Source organism: Xiphophorus maculatus, chromosome 12, assembly GCF_002775205.1.
Source record: "Xiphophorus maculatus strain JP 163 A chromosome 12, X_maculatus-5.0-male, whole genome shotgun sequence".
Lineage (NCBI taxonomy): Eukaryota > Metazoa > Chordata > Actinopteri > Cyprinodontiformes > Poeciliidae > Xiphophorus > Xiphophorus maculatus.
The window spans coordinates 17,671,379-17,687,153 of NC_036454.1; the positions used below are offsets into that span (position 1 = coordinate 17,671,379).

At 38.7% G+C, this 15,775-nt stretch overlaps 2 protein-coding genes across 3 annotated transcripts; one reads left to right on the forward strand and one right to left on the reverse strand.

The window, feature by feature from the left end:
* Positions 1–2,016: 2,016 nt before the first annotated feature.
* On the reverse strand, positions 2,017–11,506 carry ewsr1 (EWS RNA binding protein 1). Of its 2 annotated transcripts, none has more exons than XM_005794990.2 (15): positions 11,429–11,506; positions 10,932–10,968; positions 10,471–10,522; positions 10,167–10,314; positions 9,742–9,940; positions 9,357–9,610; positions 9,091–9,247; positions 4,951–4,985; positions 4,378–4,407; positions 4,012–4,127; positions 3,339–3,468; positions 3,127–3,237; positions 2,919–3,045; positions 2,485–2,841; positions 2,017–2,393 (listed from the first exon to the last, which is right to left on the reverse strand). In XM_005794990.2, the coding sequence occupies exons 1-15, from the start codon at positions 11,442–11,444 to the stop codon at positions 2,357–2,359; spliced, it is 1,806 nt and encodes a 601-aa protein (XP_005795047.1). In that variant the 5' UTR covers positions 11,445–11,506; the 3' UTR covers positions 2,017–2,356. The 2 variants fall into 2 exon arrangements, with proteins under 2 accessions (XP_005795047.1, XP_005795046.1); XM_005794989.2 differs by having other exon boundaries at positions 4,951–4,988.
* A 1,447-nt stretch (positions 11,507–12,953) lies between these two features.
* On the forward strand, positions 12,954–15,718 carry rhbdd3 (rhomboid domain containing 3). Its single transcript, XM_014468948.2, has 5 exons — positions 12,954–13,476; positions 13,571–13,954; positions 14,644–14,770; positions 15,001–15,246; positions 15,358–15,718. The coding sequence occupies exons 1-5, from the start codon at positions 13,311–13,313 to the stop codon at positions 15,524–15,526; spliced, it is 1,092 nt and encodes a 363-aa protein (XP_014324434.1). The 5' UTR covers positions 12,954–13,310; the 3' UTR covers positions 15,527–15,718.
* The last annotated feature ends 57 nt before the right edge of the window (positions 15,719–15,775 follow it).

A 15,775-nucleotide genomic window follows, 5' to 3' on the forward strand; every position in this document is an offset into this window, starting at 1 on the left:
AGGAAAACCACTGAGTTGCCCCCTGATGTGAGAAAGGATGGCCTCAATAATTTCCCAACATGGGGAACCCGACAGAGATGCAAGCACTGTGTGGGCCACTTTGCCCATGTGTTCTCTGAGAAATGCAGAGTGCATCTTTGTCTGAACAAGGACAGAAACTGTTTCCAAGCCTATCACAATGCAAAATAAAAAGGTTGTGAGCCACAATATGTCTAGAAAATAATTGAAATGTTATGTACTCGAGACTGCCACCCTGCCAGTTCCATTGGTGGATTTGTTATTGCTGCATTGTTGTAGCACATTTTATGTTTGGAATTAACAATTTATCTGAGTTATTTGTGTTTTATTATGTTTTTGTTTGTTCAAGAAAAAATAATCTTTGAGCATTGTGACCCGATGTATCAAATATGATACAAAATGAAACTCATATATGGAAAATGATATTTGAAAAAAAATTTTTTGTTTGTTCAGAGGGACCAATAAAGGCTCCAGTTTCAAAGAATTGGAATTTCCTGTCAGTTATTTCATGGTGTGGGCTTTATAGGGTTAAATAAAACATTTTGCAATTTTAACTTAATGTATGCAGCCCAGATGTTTGAGGTCATATTTTTAGAGTCAGTGATTTTAGAAAAATAACACAAATAAAATCTTACCTGTGTGAACAGCCAGGTCAGTGGTTGGTTCTCCTGCTACAATCACATTGTGGTAACTCATTCTTAAAATTTAATAGAAAAATTGTATTAAAATCTTGGCATAAGACGATTCCAGTAATGGGCCCAGCTCTAACCCAGAATCAGTTGTGCTTTTACAGATCTCTTGGTCACAAACACTAAAATTCAAACTGAATAAGCTGTAGCCTATTCTCCTGCTTTCCCTGTTAATTTAAATGTGTCTAAAGCAAGTTAGTTTACAGAAGGTCTGATTCACCAATTTCTTACATAAAATGTCTTTAAATAAAGCTTTTGAATGCACAGGCTAGCCACAAGCACTGCTTTTCTACATAACGCTGAAAATGTCTTCTCAGTGTGGAGGAATACGTTTATTTCATTGCTTTAAAAGTTTTTCCAAAATCTGGTTTCAAAATGTTCCAACTGCAGTTTTAATGGAAAACTACTATTTAAAATTCTGGCCGGCTCTTGACTGGACAGGCTTTTGTGAACTCTTCCACCGTGCCTGCTAAAATATAAAGCAGAGTCAACGCAAGGAAGGGTGGTTTGTTTTCATTTAAAAAGAGTGACGTCTGTTTAAGAGACGGAAACCAAGAAGGGGGAGAGTAGCACAGAGAAAGAGAGAAAAGGTGGGAGGGGGCAGATGAGATCATTTTCTGGGCCTGGATGAATCAGCTCTTCTGTCAAAGAAAAAGTACACAGCAGAGAGAAGTGACCAAAGCAAATGGGAACAATTTGAAGACGTCAGCTGAGGTGTAGCTTCCTGTTCAATAGTACTTATCTGAAAGACAACTAGTAAAACGTTACGTCAATAAAAAAGGGGAAGGAAAGAAAACCTAAAATTTAACTAAACTGAATTCTTAGGAAATGTTCTCTTAAGACTATGAATGCTTCGGAAACAGACTTAAAACTTGTGACCTGAAGATAAAAAGGAACTTCTCTTTTTCCAAGTAGAAAGGCTAATTGTATTCATATATTTATGGAATACAGGTATATGCAACAACCACATTTCCAGTAGTGTTCAACATCTCCTTGCAGTCAATGCTGCAAGAAGTTTTGTTCAATTTTGCACCACCTACTGACAAGAAAAGGGATAGAGAGGCTCCATCTGAACCCACAGCAAACCAGGTATGAAGTTTTCTATAATCAGTAGGTGATGCTTTTTATAACTGAGCACATCGATTTCCAATAAGCAACTTGATACTTGAATTATCTGATAAGTGCTGAAACAGCTACCTTACAATTTAACCTGACCACCATCAGGATCCTTATTTTCAGTTTGACCATAAAAGAAATCGTCTATTTCAGCTTTCATTTAGTAAAACTGAGGATGTCTACAATAAAAAGGTGAAATTCGCAAAGTTTTATTTCCCAAGTTTATCATCATCATCATCATACATCTGTAAGTTTATGGGAAAACAGGGGCCGTTACATCAACCAATGAAAAATATTGGATTTACAATACAATGTCAAACCTAATGATATTTAAAAACAAACTGAAACATGCACAATACAGTATGCAGCGTAAACATGGTAACTAAAAAAAGAAAAGAAAAAAAGGTAACTAGAGTGGAAAAACTGCACAGGTTGAATGGACGCAGTTCTATAACCATCAAAATATGGAATCATAAATTAAAACTTCTTTTAAAAATCAAATTCCCCAACAGGAATAATCAAGAAGTTCTCCTTCAATAAGGTCGGTCTCTGCGCTCCTGGCGGTGGTCCCTAAAACAGAAAAAAAAGGCAATAAAACCCCTTTACTGGATATTCTTTTAATATCAACAAAACAATCTCAAGCCTAAATTGAACACCTTACCTCATCTCCATCTTGCCCCCAGGTGGTCCCATTCCTCTTCCCCCTCTGCCACCCATTCGGTCCATGGGCGGTCCTCCACGCCCGGCTCCGCGGAACCCTCCCCTGTCCATTCCTCCACGTCCTCTGAATCCACCGCGGTCCCCTCCCCAACCTCCACGGAAACCACCGGGTCCACCTGGGCCTCCGACTCCTGCTGGCCCACCACGATCCATACCTCTGCCCCCACGCATTCCAGGTCCGCCTCGGCCTCTTTCACCACCCGGGGGGAAAGGAGGACCACCACCTAAGCCCTCGGGTTTGGGGGCTTTGCACTGGTTACACTCCATCCTCCAAGCAAAGTTTTGGTTACCACAACCCCTGTGAAAAAAATACAAATGTAGTTACAAAACACAATTATAAACACACACACACGTGCCTGAGGTGGCGGTACATACGGATTAGGACACTCCCAGTCGCCGGCTCTTTGCTGCATGTTGCCTCCTGTTGGTCCACCTCTGCCCATTCCACGTGGACCGCCTCTTGGGCCAAAGCCTCCACGGTCCCCTCCTCGTCCCATCATACCTGAAATTCCAACATTTCAGGCATCACACCATCAGATCCAACACATGCTACAGACGTTGGTGACAAACTGTAATAGTTTACCTCCACGGCCCATCATGCCATCACGCATAGGCATGCCGCCTCTCATTCCACCCATCATGGGCTTTCGGCGCGCCATGGACACCTTAAGTCTTCGTCCTTGAAACTCCTTCCCTGTAATTAAGATAAAACTTTGTCATCTCAGACACTGGGTACACTTTACAAAGTGCTTCTGATTTTTCTTATTACTTTGACATTTAATCTATAAATCATACCATCAAAATGCTCCACAGCTGCTTTGGCACAGACGGGCTCCTCATAGGACAGAGTGGCATCACCTTTAGGCTTTCCTGAGTCTTTGTCTGTGTAGATGTTGATAGCAGGTTGACCCAGTCTGCGATTCATCTTTAAAACAAAGCGCGCACAGTTTAGTTTCAGTAGCAGTTGTGGTTAAATATAAACCATCCTTATTAATCTCTTAAAAATTGACCTTAAATTTTTCTTTTAAGTTGCCCGTTGAAATGTACTACAAAGACTTGTGGTGAGATGAAACTGGAATTTTTAGGATCAATCTGTTGAGAATATCTGCATTTCCACAAGTAATACCCCTCAAGAAAATCATACATCTCCCCTTCCAGATCATCTTTACATCATGTAATCTACACATTAGCCTCACAATCAACTGAGAGGGGGAAACAGGAAATCTGGAGGCTAAAGAAAATGTGCTAATCACAGTGTGCGCGAGTATGGAGTTTTCCCCAAGAGAAAACATGTTTTAAAAACATGAATGTTGTGAGTTTTAGGCTCGTCTCCTTTGGATTTCTAACCCCAGGAGCATAATCTGAAAGTGTACAAAGCCAACGATCGACTTGATTTGTAAAGACAAAGTAAACTGTAATGGTCGAGTGAAGAACTAGGAGGTAAACCAGGGCTAAAAGCTATTATTACCCTTATTGGCCCAACATGCTTGAAGAATTCAGCCATTTCCTCTATGTTGGCCTTCTCAGTCAACCCAGTGATGTAAATGGTGCTGTTCTCAGAGTCATCTTGCTCTTCTGGACGTCCTACAGGTACAAAATAAATCACAATAGTTTCCATTTCCAATAAAAAGATTTTTAAATATGAAGACAATAAACAAGACCTTTTTTGCAAATTCCTGCACAAAACCACATATGCCTTGTTCAGTGTCAAAAGTACTATATATATATATATATATATATATATATATATATATATATATATATATACACATACATACATACATACATACATACATACACACTATCAGATTCTTAGGTTGAAGATTCTACTTACCCATTTCGCGTTCATCGCCACCCATGGGTCCTGTAGTCCATTGAGTAAAAAGTAAACAGAGGAAAAAAAAGTCAGTGCATGCAACTAAAATCCAGTAGACAACACCTGATAACTACAGCTCATAAACCACACTCTTGTGCATGACTTGTATTGGGAAGTTGAAAAATATGGTACCTTTTGGTACAAAATGTCCACAATTGATAAACTCAATTGAAAAATTGAACACCTCAGAACCCTTGGTATGTATATATAACTCTTTGGGAAAAGCCTTTAAGACCAGAGTGAAATCTTTAAAAAAAATAAAAGATTCAGCTCAGATTTGCCAGAGCAGCCGCAAACACTTTTCTTATTAACCGATCTAAAAGGTAGTCAAACCATTACCAGTGACTGAATTATATAAAGTACCCCAGAGCAAATGGTCTCAGGCATATAAAAAAAAAAATCCAATATTTTGATGTGTTTTTGTAGGAAAAAAAATAGCATACCACAATTTATATCAATGTTGAAAGCATATTTACCCAAAAAGTGTTACAGTTTAGAAAGGGCTAACCAGTGTAATACTCAGTAACTTACCACCAGGCTTACTGAAGCCACCTCTGTCTCCAGCGCTGCTATGGGGGAATAAATGGAGATATGAAGGCGTTTCCCTTTTACAGCCACTTCCATGGCTCGAGCAAAGTGGCTTGATTGGGGGAGTAATAAAAACATTCTATCTATCCCAACAGCAACTTCAATTAACTCCCAGAAATCTAACTATAAATGTACAGTTCATTGACAAAAATTATACTAACTATGTGCCATTCCTTAGCTTGGTACAACATCCAATGACAGTTTGAAACAGTGGATACAATAATCCAAAAATAAAAAAAGAAAGGAACATGTTTATGTTGGCTTTTAAAATGTGATAAATCCTAAAACAAATGTACACAGGTAGAATTATTTCAGATGCATTGATGGAACAATATAAAGTACCATCACCTCAACATTAGGTTACAATTTAATTACTTTTACATTTAAAATATTATAAAATAAAAATACAATGCATCTGAAATTTCACAGGAGTCATTGTCATTACATTCACCATAATAAAGACAATTACATGTTTTTAACACCAAAACAAATACAAAGTCTACCAAAGATATGATAAATTTAAATAAAACAGGTGGCTTTATTGACTTTATATACCCATCATGCTTAGAAAAACAAGACAAAAATAAAAACACCATCCTCAGTTCTTGATAAAAGGGAGACTTCGAATCTTTGTTTAAGCTCCTTCCTGTTGCTTAAGCTGGAGACTCTGTACTGAGTACAGATACTTTTTAGAGAAAAGATGGTTTTAAATGGCTCTCACTGTTACCTGTACGGTATAAATGTGACAAAGCATGTTAAAAAGGCGCTGAAAAGAAATAACATTTTTATTCCAAACATGTCAAAACACAGTAACCCCACCCCTCACCCCAGAGCACAAACACCTGTGCAAAGCTAAACTGTGATGAAGCCCTACATTAACTCTAAACCCTATTAAAAATGTAAACTATTTTATAGAACTTATAAAAAATTTAAATGCACCTGTGTTTCTGTATATTGTTGTTAACAAAAACCTCCGCTCTCCCGAATAGTTTTAGCACCTTACTAATCCAAACCTGAACACCTGACAGCTTAATCCAACCATTCAGTTTTTTTTATTATTGAAAATCCATCTAAAGAGAACAAAGTTTATTGAACCAAAACAACCAATATTTTTAACAGACTTCTTTTCTCAAAGTTGAGAGTTGTAGTTAAAGGTCCAACCAAACCAGCAGGGATGCCTGCCATGACCTTCGTGCTTGTAAAGTTCCACCTAAATCTACCAAACCGTGTAAAATTTGTTTTTAATAGGTAAAACATTTTCATAAGTATGTAAAACAAAGACTGCCTGATATCAGGAAAACATGGTTTTGTGATGATTTGATTGTGATTATATGAATTAACCCATATTTTCCATACTTTTGATTTTCATCACAATGTCCAACATTCTATGTGGACATTGCAACTTAAAGGGGGGAAACAATATTAAAGTATTTCTGACAGGCCAAAGCTTTTGACATGTGAAACTTGCATCCTTGTCACATTCCTATCACATATTGCACCCAAGAAGTCATCTGTGGAACACTGAAACTTCAATGAAAATTGGGTTTTAAATTTTTTTTGCCATTCTGTCAGAAAACCTTATATAGATTATTATGTCCTGAGTCCATATTGACGAAAACACCAACTTTTAGTGAACATAAAAACTGCACCAATATCCGCTTTACCAGTGTAAACACAAACTATTTTGAAAACGCCAGTGTTGGGGTCTCCCACCACTCCACAGTATTCGATACCAAGCACAGTATACCCTTGAGCCAAATACTGACAACATCGACACCATTAAAAAAAAAATTAAATAGTAACTTTGAACCCCGATCAGGACCAAACAATAAAATTACTGTAATGGTTGAAACCTAGAAACCAATGTAGGCGTTGCAATTAAAAATAGAAAAAGAAACAATATACTAAATGCTCCATTTCTGAAATTTGGATTTAAGGTTTATGCCACAATTTAAGTCTGACTGGATTTTTTTAGGTTTTTAATCTCAATTATCTCAAACCAAGAAGTAGTCGAAGGAGAAATGCCTAGTGTCTGACCTGTTAATACAGAAAATGTGCTGTCCATTAGTGCCCCCCTTCATAAAACATTTGTCATGCCTCCTCTTTGTTCCTTTTTGTACCTGCTCAGTTTAGGGTCTACTGTGATAAATCATGACATCTCCTTCCACTCCTTTGCAGATTGTCAGATTTACTATGAAGCCAAATACAGATAAACCCTACAAAGAGGTTATTTGAATTTAAAATTATTTGAATCCAACCAAGATTTTTTATTAGGTGATCGAATCGATCGATCAAAAATGGAAATTTAAAAATCACTCAAAACCTTCACAATAAATCTTAGTTGACAAAATAAAAACCTTGATTGCTGACCAGATCTGGGAAATTTGTCTCCGCTGGTGACCTCCAAGTCTTTGAGGTTGAAGGTCTTCTTTCTGTCACCCTTATTGTTTTCCACAGAATATTGGATTTAAGCTGAGACTTTGTTCAAAATGTTAATTACTCCCAGTCAGAAAAAAGAAACATATTGATAAATTGAATAAATACTTTCAACAACCCTGCCAGAGGTGTACATATTTTGATCTCAAGTCCTGTTCCAGCCAGCTTCAACCTGGACATCTCAGAACTGGTAACAGCTCTACTCCATCTAGCCATAAATATACATTGCACACCGATCTTGCCAACTTTGGTTCTCTGGCTCCACACCTCAAACAGTACATTACCAATCTGGGGGTTATCAAATTGAAGCAACACATTAGGTATGTTTTGCAGAAAAGCATCTTTCTGTCAAGGCAGATAGCAAGACTTAACCCAAGTTCTCTAAAGTCAACACCATGAGAAAACACCTGCTCTCGTCACCATTCGTTTGTGGGCCATGAGATCAGTTGTTCTGGTCCAAAATATAGGCTAAAGCTCAGTGGAGTCTTTTTTTTTTTTATTATCATGGTTCCCAATATTTGAAACATGTCTTTAGATATTACAGGCATCTTCACTTGTTTTAACAGTTTCCCAGTGGTTTTAGGGACAGTGCAAGTTGGCATTATCCTCGATTATTGTTTTTCCTTTTACCTCTGCAGTCCATTTATACCTGCCATCTGTTTTTAATTGTAGTTTGACTGTTTTATGTGCTACAATCTATAATTTTACAGAACCTCAAGTTCTACATGTGCTTTATCTATAAGCAATTTAAACTTATTTAAGTTTAACCTACTGTTTTTGATAATACTTGAAAACATTTAAGCGTTAGCCCCCGAAAAAATATTAATGAGCTCGTAAAGACAAAAAAATCTCAAAGGCGTTACAATGTACCAAGCGGGTATGAATGAGCACAAATGTGCATTTAAGAAGGAACCAAACATACTGAACATAAACGGGACGCTTGACTTAAAATATTTTATGCCAAAGTCCTTAAAAACATGGTCTGAAGTTTAAGCAGAAAAACGATGGCTTAACTCATTTTGTGTTTAAAACTTTTCTAATAAAACCCTAACGTAAACATCTTAGAAAAAAGAAGAAACACTGCCTGTAAAAATCATCAACTGTCCAACTTCCCATCTATCCAAAAAAATAGTTCTGACTCAGTCAATTCATGTCTTTAGAAATTAGCTAATTAACCTAAAGTTTAAGCACAGGTTGCTCTTTCAAGTTATTGTGGGAAAAAGGGACATCCAACTTACCTTCAGCCAAAAAGGTCAGAGCTGAGAGAAACTGGAATAAAATGGCAATAAAGCCATTGCAACTGCATACCAATGGCTTTGTGCCTCCACCATCACATCTTCAGAAGGCAAATAATTTTTGCATATTATTTTAGACCTGTTCTCCAACTCAATGCCTCAAAAGCCATCACCCTGCAACATTTAGGTGAATTGAAGGAATCAAATTCCTGAATTATCTTCTCAGCAACTCATAGGGCTGGCTGGATTATGGAGCTAAAAGTAGCAGGGCAGTTGCTCAAATAATAAAATAGGAGATCTCTGGAGAATAATGCAGTTGTTTCCCCACAGAATGTCTCAGCTCTGCCCAACATGGCAACAGCACCTATGATCAAAATAAAAATGAGATCACGCGATAAGGAAACACACTTACCCCATTCCACGACCCATTCCTCGCCCACGATGCATCATTCCACCTCGTTCAAAGCCATCTCTTCCCGGGCCCCTGCTGTCTCCTCCTCCAGGGTACCTTCCGGGTTCAGACCCTGGATAGCCAGAACCTCCACCTTGGCCATCCTGTCTGTAGTTGTCTATAAATATGCAACATAGCTTTATTAGTACAAATAGCCCACATATGTTTACAGCCATATTAAAGTGCTCCATTCACAATCCATCTTAGCGACAAAAAGCCAAACTTACTGTAAGGGCCAGACTGGTTATAACTGGGTGGTCCACCTTGTTGGTTGTATTGATTGGCTGCTGGTTGCCCGTAGGAACCAGCACCCTGAGGAGGGTAAGCAGGAGGAGCTTGTTGCTGCGGTGGGGTCTGCTGTTGGTAGCCCTGCTGCTGGCTGTATCCAGCCTGCTGACCCTGGTACCCAGGCTGTTGCTGTCCATAAGATGTTGGTTGGGAGTAGGAGCTTTGGTTGTAACTAGCCGGTTGGCTGTTAGCACTGCAACTACAAAAAGTCAGTAAACAAAGAACTACAAAAAAAAAACTGAAACTTTCATTTAAAATGATAACCCTGTTTTCATTTTAACAGGGTTAAAATGAAAACAGGTAAAAGATACACAAAACTTTTACCTCTGTGGTGCAGAAGGTGCAGCCTGTTGACCATACCCAGGGTAGGCAGATTGGGCAGTGTACCCTGGCTGAGACCCATAAGACTGGGAGGCAGCTGGAGCAGCTGCAGTAGCAGGAGTCCCATCATAACCACTGGCTCCATAACCCTGGGCTGACTGTGAATAGCCATGAGCAGTAGACTGGGTAGGAGGATAACCAGCTGCAAGAAAGGAAGTGCTATTATAATACTTGCCCTAGAATGATAATAAGAGTTAAATATGCAGCCCTGGTAAGTTGTCTTTTTATTCTTTTCGTTTCCAGTATCATTACCTGCAAATTATCTATTGAATGATGCAATAAACATTTTTAGGCACCCTTTTCTACATTAATTTAAAGCTAGACCCTAACAGACTACAATGAAAAATATATGTTACAAAAAAACTGACTTGCTGGTTGCTGGCCATATGATGACCCATATTGTTGTTGCTGTTGAGGATATCCTCCAGCTGCTGGGGTTGTCTGGGTATAACTGCTATCAGCAGCAGCTGCGGCAGGCTGAGTGTATGATCCATAATTCTGCTGGCCATAGCCTTGCTAAAAACAAAACAAACAAACAAATCAAAAGAATCAAAACTTCATGGAGAAGTTGTTGTTTATTTTTTTAAATAATGACACAATCCATTAATCATCACCATATGGCAAGCTCAATCTACAATAGACAACTATTCTATTTATATTTTTTAACCTTACCTGTGCTGACTGGCCATAATTCTGTGATGGCTGCGCAGCATAGGAGGCATACCTGTGAGGAAACAAACAAAAATATATATATTATCCAAGTTAGAAACCATACAAAGTAATCTAAACAAGATTTCTCCAAATGCAAGCAGCACACGAATGCTTCCTCTACTAGCACAGTTGCATACCCATGATTTAAAAAAGTTTTGCATAGGTTCATTTATGTGAAATAATGAAATTAGTATTCTGAAGTTGCACTACATTCAAACAGAGTAATAATAAATTACAACAAACGCATAGGCACAAAAATATGTACAAGCAAGAAAAAAAAAGGCTTCGATTAGTAAATACACATGTTTTTTCAGTCTGGAGTACCATTCCTCAGTCCCAATTGCCATTATTTATTTTGAACTAAAGTCATAAAAACACAATCAAATAATAGTGTAAATATTGGATTAACTTAAATATCTTACCCCTGCTGAGCACCACTCTGGTTGTAGGAGCTGTAATCTGTGAGCAGAAAAGAGATTATTAACAACCGTTTGACTTTCTAATAAAACAGTTTGCGCGCGCGAGCCACACAGTCCCGTTGTTAGGCCTACGCTGAAAAACTAACGAGCAAGCAAATGAAACCCCACACGACGGCTCCAGCTACCAAATGCAGACTGGGTGCACTATCAAAATGTTTTAGAATACCAGCTCTTAAAAAATAATAGCTACGTTTAAACGCCGTTGTATTAAATAAAAGGCCGACTCGTTAACTACAATAGCTCGAGGAGCTAAAACTAGGCCATGCACGCTGCGTAGGCAACGGTCATTGTAAAACAACACTCAATTAAAATCTATGTAAACGCGTTAGTCTCACCAAAACACGTTCTCGTACGATAACTTGATCTACAGAACTACTTCACTTAACAATTGGAAAATGAATGTAAAAGATGTTGCGATTTTATTTTATTTTTTAACTCACCGGGAGCAGACGCCATTTTAGTAAGTCTGTGCAAGCCGACGAGATGCTGCTAAATGCAAGAAGAGGTTCCACACCGCGCTAAAGAACCACGAAGTCTCGCGATATTATTGTCCTGCAGTGACGACAAAGGCAACGGGTAGGGAAAATTATTTTTGTGAATGTAGCCTTTAGTCATGAAAAAAGTACGCTTTGGAATCGAGTCGTTTATTTATTTATTTATTTATATATATGTGATACTGATACTTTTGGCCACAATGCTGAAAATGTTTATTACCAATGTTTTACTCTGCATGCATTGTTGTTTATTCAAATCACTCAAACTAGAAACTTGTCCTGCTTGAGTAATACAATCCTTGAACCTTTTCCATCAAACTAGATCCAGTGTTTAACTAGTTCTAGAGTTTGGTAATAATCAGCTCCTTGTATCCTCTCTGGTCCCATAGTTTGAAGAACCAGTGCTAACCCAGCATAGGTTCACTGCTGGGCCAGAAAAAAAGAGGACGACCAATTTGAACATACAGATAAATCTACTACAGAAATCAAGGGTTTTCAAACTCCTCAAAGGTTGCTGTCCTGCAATTTTCAGATGTGTCCCTTGTCCAATACTCCAGAATCAAATCAGTTGATGTTGACATTAAAATTCATACCTATGTCTTTGTTATGTTTTAGTTTCAATGAAAGCAATTTTCTCTGTTGCAGAATTCAATTAAGAATCTGCTGCAAGACTTGAAGTCTTTTTAGGTTACTGTTGGGAAAAAGGAAACCATGCATCTTTTCTAAAACCACTGTTATACACAATTTTGTGGCTGTCGATCATAGAGAATGTCAAATAATGATGTTGAAGTGTGTAGTTGTAGTGGAACAAAATCTGAAGAGCTTCAATTGGTGAAATACATTTTCAAAACACTGCACCTAACAATGATGCAGATTGTCAGAAAACACTAACAAGTTAATGAAACATACCACTCAGAAACTAATCCTCCAATTAAATTTTAAATTTACAATGTTGTGTAGCAAACAACTCAAATAAAAAAATCTAATACAAAAAATGTCACTACTTTCATTAATTATTGGCAGCGGTGGGAAGAGTAGCACTCCCTCAATAAATATTTACTCATGTAAAGAATTAAAAGTATCAAGAAATTACTCAAGCACAAGTAAAAAAGTGTCTGCTGAAAAGAATACACAGGTACTGAGAATCTGATCAGAAGACAGATGACAATGCAATGTTGGCTGCTAATTCTGATATTTTAAAGACTGAGGTGAAAAAATACTTACAAATAAATATCTTCATTCCAAAATGCAAAAATTCTGCCAGAAAAGAATTGTCCAAATAATATTTTTCCAACATAAAACTTACAACATGTATACATGTTAGAAAAATGCGAAGAACTTCCAGTGATAATATTTGCTATGTTAAATACTACTATCCACCTCTAATTGTAAGTACAGGAAGCACGCATCCAGGATGACCTGTAGGTGGCGGTAACACGTTGTAAATTATAAACATAAAGAAGAAGAAGAATGTTTGCGGAAGTTTGCATCCTTTCGAATTCCTTACACCTCGAAGCTAAAATCGATTTTACTTGCGTTATTTTTATTATATAAAGTGGCGTAATAAATGTAAACTATAGTTAATTATCTACCATTCTGTTGAGTCAAAAACCACAACAAATCCTAGTAATCGTTATCAGTTTTATTTAGCAGTGAATTACCTGTATAGGCTTTAGCTCTCAGTCTTCTATTGTAGCACGAAAAATAATATGGTTATGCATATTTAAAATTTCATCGGATATAATTATCGTATGATGAACCTCATCAAATATTTGTTTGCCTGGTTTAATGTCGTGAAAGCCAGTGGAGAAGGTGCATCTGATGTGAAATGATGCTGAGCCGTGTCCTGTCAGTGAGGTCCTTGTTTGGGTCGGAACGTCCTGGATTCTGCCTGGTAACTTTTGCTCTGATAGCATTTATGCTGCTTATGTATGCTGGGGGCATCCAGGCAAGTCTGAGCGTGGGCCCAGGAGGATACTTCCCAAGGTTTATAGGTAACCCTGTTGTTACATCTAATGAACATCTTCAAAACACCACTTCAGATTTACGCAAAGCAAGCATGTGGATTATTTTTTGTTTCCTCCTCAGATGTGTTTCTGTATGCTCTCAGTCATGATGACTCGCCCTCGTTGCTGATCAGCGTGGTCCTGCTGCTGCTGCTGGGATCATGTCAGGAGCATCGCTGGGGGTCAGTGGCCTTCCTGCTCCTGTCCATCCTCACAATCACCATGCTGGCATTCATTTACACCCTGGTGCTGTTTGTGGTTGGAGGGGACGCGAGTCGGATCTGTGGCTTCTCTGCCATCCAGCTCGCTCTATTTACGGCTCAGTGTCGACAGGCCACACAGAGGAGGCTGCTGAGGTGTTTGCCAGTCTGGTTCCTGCCGTGGCTTTTTCTGATCAGTGGTTTGCTGCTTCTACCAGGAACACCAGCGCTGCTTCACCTCTGTGCAATATGCATCGGACACAACTGTATCCTTTCCTGTGTATGTAATCTGCAGATGCTTGTCAGGACTGGTACATCCTATAAACCAGAAGTTTTAGTTTGTATGTTTTTTTTAAATTTTCTGTCTCATGTGATTTCTTTGTGATTTAGATATATTCCTTTGTGTCACTTGTTTCTTGTTGAGGCCATTCTTTATTTTGGGCAGTCAGCGTATCTTTGTGGAGTTTTAGGTCTCAGTGTTTTTTACATCTGTATGCTTGGCTTTTCTGTGTCTTTTAATATATTTTTTATTTATTTTTTTTACCCCTCCAGGGGGTCTTTTGTGGGCTCTAGTGTCCCTTATATGATAGTGGGCTGACAGGAAACGGGGGAAAAAGAGGGGGGAAGACATGCGGCAAATATCGTCGGGTCCGGGAGTCGAACCTGCGACGGCCGCGTCGAGGACTCAAGGCCTCCAAATACGGGTCGCGCTAACCGCTACACCACCACAGCACGCCCGGCTTTTCTGTGTCTTTATCTTTGGATGTTGTGTACTTCTTTGGGGATGCAGATTGTGTTTTTAAGATAAGGTCCAGGCCCTGGACCCATGACACTCTATGTATAATAGTTTTGTGGTTTATTTAGGCTGAATGTTCCCTCCACTAAATCTGTAATGAAATCTTTCAAACTTTGGTGACTGTCAAGTTATCCCCTATCTCCTTAATTTAACATGCAGATCATCAGCCTTTCATTGGGGCGCTACAGGAACTGGAGGAGACCAATATTTTTTCTTTCATTCCTAATTGGATGTATGTTCCTACTTCGGCCAGGGTCAGATTGCCAACATTTACCACCTCACATAGGTATTGTAAGTCAATTACATTAAATGTCTGACTATCACTTTTAAATATATTCTTGATCATTTTCATATTTTGTTGCAGCACATCCACACAAAATGTTGAAAACTGTATTATTTTCCTGCTGCTTTAACACTACTCAGTACTTTGTGTAAAGTAATGGTCATAATGTGAGTAAATGTAAAAAATATAATAATTTACCCAAAAGCAAATTTCACAATTTGTCAATTGCTTAGATCGCTTCCCCAGTTCATGGCTGTGGATCACGCAGCTCCTCCACCAGTGAGGGACCCCACAGCTTACAACCTCCACCCTTGGATGGAGCCTCCATCACCTGCCTGGGTGATGGAGGTGCAGGCTGCTGCTGTGTCTGAGGCAGAAGTGCTGGAGGAGCAGATGCTCCGAGCCGGGATAATGGCCTCCTTACAGGACACTCCTGACACAAAAGTAGAGGTCCCAAAGTCATCAGTTTCATCTCTGCGGTTAGTAGAGTTTATGGCGTGTATTTTATAAATAATTGGTTTTTCACTTAATACGTTTTTAATCCTAAAGTCTGTATTTACATGCAGATGTCTGTTTTTGGTTCCTGCCAGGCTTCAGCAGCTGGAGAAGATGGGCTTCCCCACAGAGAAAGCTGTGGTGGCATTAGCAGCAACCAAGCAGCTAGATGGCGCCATCTCGCTACTTATTGAAGACAGCATCGGAGAACAAGCTGTGGTGGTAACTAAGGGAAAGAGCCATCCACCACAGCAGAGCCCCTAAACAAGTTGACACTACTGGTTACGTTTGCACTTTTGAATCAAACTGGACACACATCGTGCTTGGGTTTTGCTGAGCTTCTGTATTTTCCCTGTGGGCTACATGAAGAACCTTTAATATCTAAACTATCTGGAAAATGTGGACAAAAAGCCGAAATGTTCCCAAATAAAAGTTTTTTTTATTTCCAAATCTGCACATCAGAGACAGTGGCTGTCAGTTTATTTTTTTCAGTTGTAAAAGTGTTTAATGAAT